Source organism: Aphelocoma coerulescens, chromosome 9 (genome assembly GCF_041296385.1).
Source record: "Aphelocoma coerulescens isolate FSJ_1873_10779 chromosome 9, UR_Acoe_1.0, whole genome shotgun sequence".
NCBI classification, from domain to species: Eukaryota; Metazoa; Chordata; class Aves; order Passeriformes; family Corvidae; genus Aphelocoma; species Aphelocoma coerulescens.
Genome location: NC_091023.1, coordinates 2,940,210 through 2,952,351, shown reverse-complemented (window position 1 = coordinate 2,952,351; position 12,142 = coordinate 2,940,210). Strand labels below are relative to the sequence as shown.

The following is a 12,142-nucleotide window of genomic DNA, read 5'->3' as shown; positions in this document are numbered from 1 at the left end:
TCCCACTCAGACGAGGGCTCTGTTTTACAGCCCAAACTGCTCTACTGACCCTACTTTGTCACTCCCCTCCCTAAGGGTACCTGCTGCCCCTTCCAGCACCACCTAAAATGTGCTTTTTGAGATGCTTTCTTGGGCAGAACGACCAGGGATCCACAGAGTATCCATGAGACAGGTAAACCACAGCCAAAACCACAGCAGGCTGATTTCTGCCTTATTTTCATAATCAAAACCCTACAAAAAGGGCTAACAGACCAAAAACCTGTCAGCAGGTCAGATGGCAGGGCCAGAACCTTTTCTGATGTTCCCCCCCTCCAAACACACAAACATCCCCCCCTTTTATCCAACTTCAAAGCTTCTCCACTGCTGACTGCATTGGGAGGACAAAGAGGAAACTGGTTTGGGATATAACCTCTGCTTTGCCAAATACTCAACATTTAATGTTTCTTGGGCTGCTGCTGAGCACTGACCAAGCAGTGCCAGCCACCCCCTGTAGGACTGTCAGACATGGCTGGTGATGCCCTCCAGGCCCACAGCTACCTCTGAAGCCAGGCTTCCTTCAAAAAACAGAAATCCAAGTCCACTCTTCCCCATTATACCATAACCATGGATGCACCCACTGAATTTTTTCTTTGGAACAGAATCTACTGAATCTCACAATACAAACGTACTCATTTATAGCTGACCTCCATCTCTCCCTGGAACCATTTTTTTACAGTTATTCCCACATTCCCTGTTTTCCAGGTGCAGGATTCCAACACAGCATTTAGCATGAGGCTAAAAGCCACAGATGCTGGTCTAGCTACTCCCCTTTAACTTCCTTCAGAGTTTTTGAATGAATATTCTCTGGTGCTGGCAATTTACTGCTGCTTATTTGAACTGTTCCCGCTATGGTATCCATGAGCTGCTTCAGGATGATGCACTCTGCAACGAGCTCCCCAGGAAGGAGTGTCTTGGCATGGTGTCTACATCACACACCAAGGCACAACTTGCATTTCCTTTTCTTGCTCTGCCTGGAAACTCCTTTTGTAACCTGATCACCCATCAGCCCTGCGGATTCCTTTGGCTGAAGGCAAGTGTGAGAAAGGAATTATTCTTTTAATGCCTGTTGCAAGTTTGAAAAACTCTCTTTTGGGTTGGCTTCTTTCTGGTTTTTAGGTTTAACTCGCTTCCTGAGCTTCCTCACTTGCATATTCTGTCAGCTATTTGAATGATGCCTTCTTGCTTTAATGACTCCCATTATCCTGCATTTAAAACATGCCAGTTTTCCTTGGCACTCTTCCAGTGCCTTTGCTCTGAGATTTGCAGCATTTGCTGTGGACTTTCCAATACAATGTTCCTAAATAATCCATGTGCAGCCTGTAAACTCGGCTGCCTGGCTTGAGCTTCCAGTTAACAACCCTCCTCGGTTTTATTTAATTCTGGGGGTTGAAATTAAGAGCACCAGTGGGTTTTCCAGGCTCTGTTGCTCCTGGGAGGTCGTTAACCCTTCTGACATTGTCATATTCCATTCACAAACCTTTTACAGAAACAGTTTGAGATTATTATTCACAACCAAATCAGAAGTTGTTGCTTTTCTCGGTGAGTTTGTTCAAAACAAACCCCACAGCTCCTGATTTTCAGGCACATTTTGCTTCTGTTATGCCTTTGCTCCGGCACTGCCTGAGCACAGCTTTTACACAGCAGCACACCCACAGTTCTGCCAGGCCAGGCACCTTCAGGCTCAAAAAAAGAAGTCATCATCTCATGGTGCTTGAAGAGCTAAACCCCAGGAGCTGCACAAACTTCATAAAATCCCTCAGTGATCTGGGCTGGAAGGGACCTTGAAGATCATCTTGTTCCAATCCCCTCCCACAGACAGGGAAAGCCCCCTGAATTTATCAGAATTTATTAGCAGGATATACAGTGATTCAGAGCAAATTATTAACACCTGCAATCCACAGAGGACTAACATTAGATAGATTTTTAGCTTTATCTCCACAGAAGGTCAGCTGGTTTTTTTAGGATTTTTACCTTGTATCTCCACAGAAATCCAGTGCAATGGAGTAGATGGAAGGACACCTGATCACACTGCTGGGCTGGCCACTCAAAACCTCACAGATGACACTATCCCACACTACAAATGTAATGTTTTTCCTTTTTGAATTAAAGCAAGCTGCACATCCTTTAATACCTTCAGCTGATTAAAACCCCTCAATCAGACAATCAGGCACAAAGGATTTGAGGAAGGCTGACAAATTCATTTGGTTACAATCAACTGAGAAACCACAACTGCTCGATGCAGTGGCACCACCAAAGCCACATGGGCTGGGGACACCAGGAGAAGGAGTGGCAGGGAGAAAACTGAAAGGAACAGATGAATGGATAAAGAGGAAGATGAAAAGATAAAGCTACTCCATGAGGCTGCAGGCAGCACAGAAGCAGTTCAAGACATCCTTTAGTTCAAGATATCCTTTCACAGGGGTGACCACCCACAGGCTGACTGTTTTCCAAAGGATCCAGTTTCACACTGCCTGCTCCTGAACAGTTGCATCTGATGCAGGCTGTTCACACAGCCTCAGTCCACCTGCTCTTCCAGCCTCCCTTCTCCTCGGTGTTTAATCCCCACTCCAATGCCCTTGGACTCATGTTACAAGTCCCTTTCCCATGCATGTGCTACGGTTTTTCCGGACTGGAAATATATCTGGGAGAGTCCAACATTGCCAGTTTTAAAACCAAGCAGTTGTAATGCTCCGACTGCACCCCAAGGCCAAAGTGAACACTGGAAAATCAATCAAAGTAGGGAAAACTGAAATTCAGTCTCCTGCAGATGTCAGTAAAACCCAAATGTTTTCACACAATTGTGGATCACAGAATGTTATGGGTGGGAAGGGATCTTAAAGCCCATGCTGTCCCACCCCCTGCCATGGGCAGGGACACCTTCCACCATCCCAGGTTGCTCCAAGCCCTGTTCAACCTGGCCTGGAACACTTCCAGGGATGGAGCAGCCCCAGCTTCTCTGGGCACCCTGTGCCAGGGCCTTACCACCCTCACAGGGAACAATTTCTTCCCAATATACCATCTAAGGTAAAATAAAGGTAAAAACTCCAGCAGTGGGAAGCCATTCCCCCTTGTCCTGGCACTCCAGGCCCTTGTTCAGGAGCCCCTTTAGGCACTGGAAGGGGCTCTAAGGTCTCCCTTGAGCCTTCTTTTCTCCAGTATGAACACCCCCAGCTCTCTCAGCCTGCCTTTCCAGTGTGCCCAAGTCAATTTTTCCTTCAATCCTGACAATCCCTGCAGATCTGATTCTGTCAGAATCTTCCCACTCCACACAAATATTCTGGCAAAACCTGAACAACCCTTCCACCTCATAAACAGCAGAGCACCTGCAACTGCTGCCTTTCTGCAGTACAGCTCTTACCACAACCCTACCCAGGCAGTATCTGCTTGCCATTGGGAGCAGACATTGCAAACTGCCCCAGAGTGCTCATTTTGAGACCAAACTCCCACAAATCTGAGTAAATATGTCCCAGAACCACAGTGGGAAAGCCTGAACACATACCTGTCATCCAACTCTATCCTTTTCATGCTGTGGAGGTGCAAGACAGCCAGGATTATTGCCACCAGGAATATCACAGCACAGCACACGCCCACACTGATATAGAACACCCGGGTCGAAGTGGTGGGAGCTGCGTTTACAGGATCGACTGGAACAGAGGTGGAAAGTTACTGAATCCTCCTCAAAGAGGAGAAAAACCAACAAAAAACCCCAAATAAAACCTCCAAGAAATGACATTTTGTTAGTTTGTTACAGCACCACAAGCAGAGGGGCTGGAGGCAGCGAGAGGCAGCAGCCTCAGCCACCCCAAATGTTCAATCAGGAATCCTGGAGAACAACTACCCTGGAAGAGACAGTGGGAGGTAAAGAGAGCACTGAGCACTCTTTCCCACTGCTTTCCAACAGCATTTTGGCAAAAATGCTCCCATTTTGGGTATTGTGGAGCCACAGTCAGACAATGACGTTTCCAGCTAGAAGGGGGGAGGAAAGGAAACTACCTCATTCTATTCCTTCAATAGTGATAAATTAAAACAGCAAACCAGACAGGTCCTAAGGTCAAGAAAATAGATCAGAGTCGTGTACGGAAACCAGAGCCCCTCAGATGTGATACAAAAGTTTTAACAAGACTTGGAAAAGGTTTTTTTCCTCTTCACCAGTTAAAACAATTAATTACCAAAAAACCACTGCAGTAAGGGGTATAGCAGAGACTACCTGGGAACTGTTTTCATAGGGGAAAGCTGTGGAATCAAAGCACATACCAAGTTTTTAGTTTTTACACCCCAAGTTGTACATTCAGGATTACTTACAGATAGCCTTGCTGCTGTTTTTATCAGCTGTTGGAGATTTGACTTCTGGTTCGAGCTCTAAAGAGATGAGAGAAAGGAATGAAGTTTGGAGTACATTTATTATTGCAGCCCTTCACATTGCCTCAGGTATGGAAAAATGGATGTGCTTTTCCAAAGAGGAGAGCTGACTCGAGGACTACACTTATACACACATTTCCATTTAAAATACCTAACCATGGGAGAATTAAAATCACACTGAAACACACAGGAGGTCAGGTATTTCACCACTGACACACATGTCCAGTGAGGCAAAGCTTGAACCCCCTGAATCCATCTAAAACCCTGCAGCTTGCCCAAGGTCCAAAGCAGCAGAAAGAAGAGGTGCAGAATACATGTTTGCTAAGGCACTAAACAAAGACCTCACAGAATCAGTTCTGGATGGGAGAGAAAATAATTCCTGGCATGTTCAGTCAAGACTGCCCTGATCTTTTGGAGGAAATCCTGGCTCCAGTCTAATGTTGCTCATCCTAGGAAGGGATCAGAGATGCAGCCACGGACACTGTGCCTCCTCAGCTGATGCCAGTCAGGAGTTAAAGAGTTAAAACAAGATGAAAAAGGAGATATCCATTTAAAGACTCATAAATATGCAACTGAAGGCAGGAGGCCAATGCTCAGCTCATGTCCTTTAGAAAGTGGGTAAATCTTCAAGAAGCTTCCTCTGAGTCTGGTTACCAAGAGGAGCAGTGCAAACCTGGGGGATGCAGGCTGTGGAGATGCCTCCAGATGAAGCCCCCTGAGGATCTGCAGGCAGCTGAGGGAATCCCATGGATTTCTGTGGCTGCAAAGGCACAATCCCACTTGCACATCCCCCTTCCTACTCCTGGCTGTGTCCAACACAGCACAGTCCCTTCCCACTCCTTGGTAAGCCAGTTCAGCTTAGGAAAAAGTAATCCAAGGGAGGGAAAAATCAAAGAGTTTTTATTTTTTTATCCCTTTTTTGAACTTGAGGAAGAACTATCAGGAATGCCCTGAGCAAAACCCCTAGCAAGTTCCTGCATATTCCTAACTTATGCACTAAATTCAATCAGAACCCCCTGTGTGCTCCACACCAATCAACTCACACCAAACAAAGCCTTTTTTTGATTTTTATGAACCTGCAGAAAGGAGATCTTTGTAAGGAGCACTTCTGATGGTTCAGGCAGTGGCTCTGTCTCACTGCCCAGAGAATTGTGTGGTGCCTACGGAAAGCTCCATCACACATCCACAGCTCAGCACACTGTGGGATGGATCAGCAGGGCTGACTGCCCTCACTTGGGAGTATTTGAAAAAATACTCAGGAAAACACAAAATAAAGGTAAAAACATCAACATTATCAGCCAGACCTCCATTTTTACTGGAAGGAGATACACACTTTGAATTAAGAATGGTCTTCCTGAAGCCTCAGTACAAGGAACACAAGTATCCCAACGTTATGTGCTACAAGGAATGGTTGCCTCTTCCATCCACACCTTCCACAAGTTTTTCCTTAGAATCTATACTCAAGAAAAGTGATAAACCTCCCTTTGGAATGACAGCTACTGTCCTCAAAGGCTCCAAGTAAGCTGAACAGAGGCAGGAGGGGCATGCAAAGAGAGAGGTGGCCATCCCCAAATACTGCCTAGGAGTGGGACACCACAGCCATTTTTAAGGAGGGCACAGCTCTTGGGATTCTCCAAAATAATTTTCTTCTGATGCCTATGAAAATACTATGAAAATTCTAGGTAGCAGCAACAGTAAACAGGAACAAGCCAAGAATAAATTACGCTTGCAGATTCCCAAGTGGTAACACAGAAGAGTCAATCTAGGATTTCCAAAATCTGGATCATCTCCCAAGATCATTTTGTACTTCACATCCAACAGACTTAACACCTCCTACACTCACTAAACAGCCAATTTTATCCCAATCTATAAGGTAAGTAGATTTTCTTGGTAATTCTTAGAACAATTTGAATCCTCAGAATGTTGCAGTTTTGAGGTAACTGCTTTTTTCTTTCCAAACACAGAGAAAATGCTTTTTGTTATATATCTATAAAAAGGTCAGTCAGTGCAGCAGAGCTCTTGGGGAAAGTTGTTCATTCACCAGCTTCTGCTTTAACCAGAAGTCCCCATTCCTCTCTGAAAGGCAGAATTGTACCTGGTTTCTTCTGATCCTCCCCAAAATTCACTCTCTTACTCCTGTCCTGGATCATACACCATCCCACTCCCTTGTCCTATCATACTTAAACAGCAATAACTTTTAAATATCTGAAACTTAATCTCTTACTTTTGTAGCACATTTTCCTTCGTTTGAAATTCAAAACTGTGATGTTTTTTGAGGAATTTATTGTTAAGTTGAGCTGCATCAGTATTGTGACGTCGGAGTCGAGTCTGCCAGTGCAGGAGAGTTCGACACGGAACACTGTGAACACAACACAGGGGTCACAGGGGAGTGGGAGCCATTCTCAGACACTGGCATGAGAGAACATTTAAATAAGGGCCTTTTGAGATGATGTTTATGAAGTACATCATGAACATCATAAATTAGCACATTATAAAGAACTCCATACCAAGAAATGCTATTTTAGTCTTCACGCCTCATCACTTCAGCTATTAGAGCACTAAAGGATGAAGATTTTAAATTAATTTATGTCAATTTTATTAAGCATTTTATTAAAACTGCATTTGTGGCTAAATAATCACTATTCATCCATGAGCTGGATGGGGGTGGGAAGTTTACCTGAGAGGGTGCGAGGAACTTCTCCTTGGAGAGAAATATTGGCCTGGGGCAGAGCCATAGCCATGGGATCATGGACCTGAAATCCCAGTTTATACTCAACCTGGAACAACAGTTGGGAGAGAGAAAACACATCAGAAATCTGCCCAGGAGTATAAAGAAATGCAACATCCCTTTTCATAATTCTTCTTGAAAATAAAACCCCATACATTATTTTCAAGGAGTGCTGGTAATTTTATGCATTCATATTGCAAGTTTCTTCTGTGACATTTAAATATCAAGACTTTTGTGACAGTTCAAATTAAGAAAGTCAAAAGAGAAACTGCTCTTGAAATCATTCCTTAAAATCTGGGGCAGAATTCAGAGTGCTGTATTAAAAAAAATTCCCCCCCAAACCTCACCTGATGATACTTTTTAACTCAATTGTTCAGAAGTCAGTTTGTTAAAGCCGTAAAAATTCAAAAAATTCCCCCTCACCCAGTCAGTTTTACAAACAAAACTGCTTAGAAATAGTTTACTCAACTATAGTCAAGATTTTGTTTCCACTTAAGAAGCTGACTCTGCAAACATTCATTCAAAAAAAAAGTACAGGATCTACTCTAAGTCGCAAGATCTTGGAAATTCATCCTACCCCTCCACTCTCAGCTGAATGAATTTGTTTGACTTTGCCCCAATAGTTAGTTTTTCCCCCTTTCTAAAACATAATAGGGTTCACTTCTGTTATGAATTTATTTTTCAGTCAAGATGCCAAGAGAAGAGACACAATGCTTCTGAGCTCCTCCAAGCTGCACTACACCAAGCTAGAACGGAAGATGCCGATGGGTGGAATCACAGGAATGGAAAGCAGGGCTCCACAAGCTCCAAAAATCCCTCCTCACAATTCACAGCCAGGCCCAAGGAAACACAGGGCAGGGCCAGTGATGCAGGGAGCCCACGGCTGAAGCTGTGACAAGGGAACTCCTACTCAAATGATGAGTGACTGAAGTGTCACTGTGCATGTGCAATATGGTATCGGGGCTGCCTGGCCCTTGACCCAATTCCACTGCAGGCCCAAAGTCACTTCTCTTAACAAGTTACACCTCAAAGGGAAGAACAGTGGCAGGAGGAATCTTCAGGACCTGCACTGGTGGAATTGTTTAATGCTACTGCTCCTCCTGCAGCCTTTCCTGCTTAAGGGCAGAAGAACAACCATCACTCAAGTTAAAAAAAACCAGAATGAACATCTGGCAGAGACTAAACAGATCATTTCATATATGAAAATAAATTGTTAAGTAACTGGAAATGCTTCAGAATGTAAGAGCATATGCAATCTCTCTGACAGCTGTTGCTGCATGCTCCAGGCATGGTGATTAAGTGACATAAAAACCCTTTCCATTTAATCAGGGCTCAGTAATAACATATTGGATGCTGCTTTTATAGGCTCTCCATGTCTCCAAGCATATGTTTCTAGAAATCTCTACAACAATTGCTCTATGTATGATTTCCAGAGGCTTCAGTTCATGGCTGCCCTTCTGTGTGTCCAATGCACCAAGGGAAGAGATTCCACAGCCAGTGGCTTGCATGCATACATGGACCTTGCCAGGAGCAAGAAGTACAAAATACATTGAAATAAGTGCTTGAAATTTCTAAAATAGGGAACAGCTTGGATGTATACCATCTTAACCTACTGCCTGCAGTCATATAAGTAGTATTTTGCACATTGCATATGCTAATTTTTGCAAAGAAAAAAGCCCTTAAAAGATAGCAGTGGGTATTCACCAAGCAGAACAGCTCATGTCTCAAGCACCCAGAGCAGAAGTCATGCCTGCTCACCTTGGATTTGGCATGCCAGGTGAAGTGGAGATTGTTGGTCTCGCTGGGTATTAGGAGATTGAAGGACAAGGCATAGTGATTAACCACATCATTCCTCACGTAAGACAACTCTGCATCCAGACCTGTAAGGAGAAAGAGAAGAGTAAGACAGGGAAGAACAGGACCAAACACATTGGAACAAACAGCTTTCAGGACCAGCAGCTCCACTTATATCTGCACCTTCAAGCAAACACTTCCCCCAGTCCATACATTCCAAGGCAGGTTTGGAGACCAAGGCCCACAGATGTCAGCTCTCAGAGTGCTCCAAAGCCTTACAGAGCAATCACTTCAGAGGTGCCACAGCCTAAGGAACAGGTAAAAGCTGGAATGTAGTGGAAGGAAACACAACTTTTCATACAAACATCCAAGAGAGTCATTGCAGGCTCTCCTGAACATCCCCTGTTCTGCTTCTGGGAATCATGGCTCGTTTTGTTTACAACTGTGTTCACTCAAACCAAAGTGCTCTGGATTATCAGCTGGTTAATCACAGGTAATTCCTTCTGGAATAGCCCATTCCTTGAGCCCAAGACACCTAAGCAGTATGGAATTAGCTTCAAGGTAATTAGATCACAGAATCCCAGAATGGTTTGGGTTGCAAGGGACCTTAAAGCCCATCCAGTTCCACCCCCTGCCACAGGCAGGGACACCTCCCACTAGCCCAGGCTGCTCCAAGCCCCATCCAACCTGGCCTTCAGGGATGGGGCAGCCCCAGCTTCTCTGGGCAACCTGTGCCAGGGCCTCACCACCCTCACAGGGAAGGATTTCTTCCCAATATCTAATCTAAATCTCTTTTTTATAGTGTAAAACCATTCCCCCTTGTCCTATCATTGTCTGCTTGTGTAAAAAGTCACTCTCCCTCGTACAGAGTGAGAGGTGACATTTGTACACTCAGCAATAGTAACATTTTGTGGCTACCCTTTGCTCTCTGAACATTTAAACACACCTAGAGACCTGAAAGCCCTACAATACTATTCATTACAGAGCACTAAGGTGCATTTCCCTAAATAAGACACAGACCCTGATATTATAAACACTGCAGCTGCTGTTATTTTTTGCAGCACACGATCCAAGGTCACGCTGAACACGGAGTAGGACCCTGCAGCTTGCCCTGGGTGTCAAGAGCAATTAGTGGTAGAGTAAGCACTGCTTCCCTGCAGGGGTAAAACTAATCCCAGCTCCATATCCTCCAGGACAAAACCACACTGGATTTGTAGTCAGTACCATTTGGCCTTGTCCCATACAGCTCTTCCTCCAGTGCTCCCAGTTAAATGCTATCAAGGCTCTTGGACATGCCAGGAGAACAACGGGGTAAATCAGACACTGAATATTCCACACTGAGGGAAGAGTTCAAATCAAACAGTCACAGTACAAATGGGAAGGTAGATAGGGGATTCTGGGATGCCTCCTCATGGCCTTCCAGTACCTAAAAAGGGCTCTTAAAAAACAGGGAGACATTTTTCAAAGTGAGACAGTGACAGGACACGAGGGAATGATTTTAAACTGAAAGAGGAGAGATTTAGATGGAATATTAGGAAGAAACTCTTTCCTGTGAGGATGGTGAGGCCCTGGCACAGGGTGCCCAGAGAAGCTGGGGCTGCTCCATCCCTGGAAGTGTCCAAGGCCAGGTTGGACGGGGCTTGGAGCAACGTGGGCTAGTGGGAGGTGTCCTTGCCCGTGGCAGCAGGTGGAACTGGATGAGCTTTTTCCAACCTAAACCATTCTGTGATTCCATGAATAATTTTTTTTATGGCTAGAAAGTCAATAATATTGGAGAGGCTGTGACTTCAAGACAACAGCACTTAAGGCATCCTGAAGCCATTTCAAGAATCCAGCAAATCATGAAAGGTTGGGTTTTCTTAAGAAATTAAGGAAAAATAAATCCAAGCTAATCACTGAACTGTGTAGGTAAGCTGTATTTGAAGAAAGGGAGCATCAGCTCAAACGAAATAATTCCTCCTGTTAAGTGCAAAAGCCAGGCATGAATCAGTACAAAGTGACATTTTCTCTTATTTCAGAACTTGACTTAATCCACCTTGTTTCCACAAGCTACAGAAATGCAGCCAAGATGTTCCTCTTCATTCTTGTTGCTGTTAAATACTTTTAATCCCTGCTGGCTCATAAGGGTCCCAAAACTTAACCAAACCCCCACAGTTTAATCACAGGTAGTAGGGGGTGGCGAAGGGGAGAACCCCAAAGATTGGATGCATGAAAGGAATCAAGATAATGGAGTAATTCCAGGAAGGAATTATCTTGCACAAGATGTTGAGCAGAAAAAGATGCAGGTGCTGCTCTAAGTGTTGAATGTAAACAGCCTGAGACAGTATCTAAAAGAGAAGCTCAATACTCCTTGTACACAAAGTCCCTATTTCCACTTAATAACAAATGGGAAATGCAAAAACATATCCACCAGCAAACCATCGAGGAGGGGGAAGCCAACACAGACCCAGAAAAAAAACCCCAACTTTGAAAACACATAAAAGCAACAGCAAACTTCAAAAATCCCTGCCCAGATCATTTTTACATGTCTACATGTTTATACATGAAACTCAGAGTTAGCAAATATAGAAGGAGTGTGGAGAAGAGCTCACAACTATCAGACACTTGGCATTAGATCCAATCAAGATGAGAAGGTTTAAAGGCATAACCTTCATTCAAATGAGCTCCATTAAGTATAAATTATTTTTAAAATTAGGAAAACAAAAGGATTAGCAAGGTGAAATAATGAAATTGGAACAAGGAAGCTGCCTCTGGAATAAAGAAAACCTTCTCCTGTTGCTAAATGCTCCCAGCAACCAGAGGTTCACAAAAACATTTCAGAATTTCAGGATGATAATCCTTGGTTTAATAAAAACTTTGTAGAGAAACAGGTCATTGTAATCAAATGGGTACATGGCAATAAAACTGCCTGTTGCAAAAACCCAGCTTCATAAAAGTAATACAAAATGAAATCCTAACTGAAGCTGTCAGAAGTATCTTGATGTGCAGTATCATCTAAAGGTGTACAAAACCAAATTACCCTACAGAAGATCACTCAAACCTCTAAGCTTTAGTGGTGGTACAACACTGAATAGTTTCATTCTATAGGACACTAATGTTTTGTGCCTGTACTGCCAGAAAAAGCTCCACACTAACAGGAGACACTAATTATATAAATTTCACAAGCAAAATGTAAGAGCTGCACGAGAATCAATGTTGTGTTATATTGCTTCAAAATACTAT

The 12,142-nt window shown here is 43.9% G+C and overlaps 1 protein-coding gene across 2 annotated transcripts in view; it reads right to left on the bottom strand.

Moving 5' to 3' along the window:
• RYK (receptor like tyrosine kinase) overlaps window positions 1-12,142 on the bottom strand; it is a 54,527-nt gene that overhangs the window by 28,640 nt on the left and 13,745 nt on the right. For both annotated transcript variants that reach the window (XM_069024575.1, XM_069024576.1), the window contains exons 2-6: window positions 8,885-9,006; window positions 7,076-7,175; window positions 6,623-6,757; window positions 4,342-4,398; window positions 3,539-3,683 (exon numbers count right to left, since the gene is read on the bottom strand). In XM_069024575.1, the coding sequence (XP_068880676.1) occupies window positions 3,539-3,683; window positions 4,342-4,398; window positions 6,623-6,757; window positions 7,076-7,175; window positions 8,885-9,006 (559 nt within the window). The remainder of the gene's footprint in view (window positions 1-3,538; window positions 3,684-4,341; window positions 4,399-6,622; window positions 6,758-7,075; window positions 7,176-8,884; window positions 9,007-12,142) is intronic.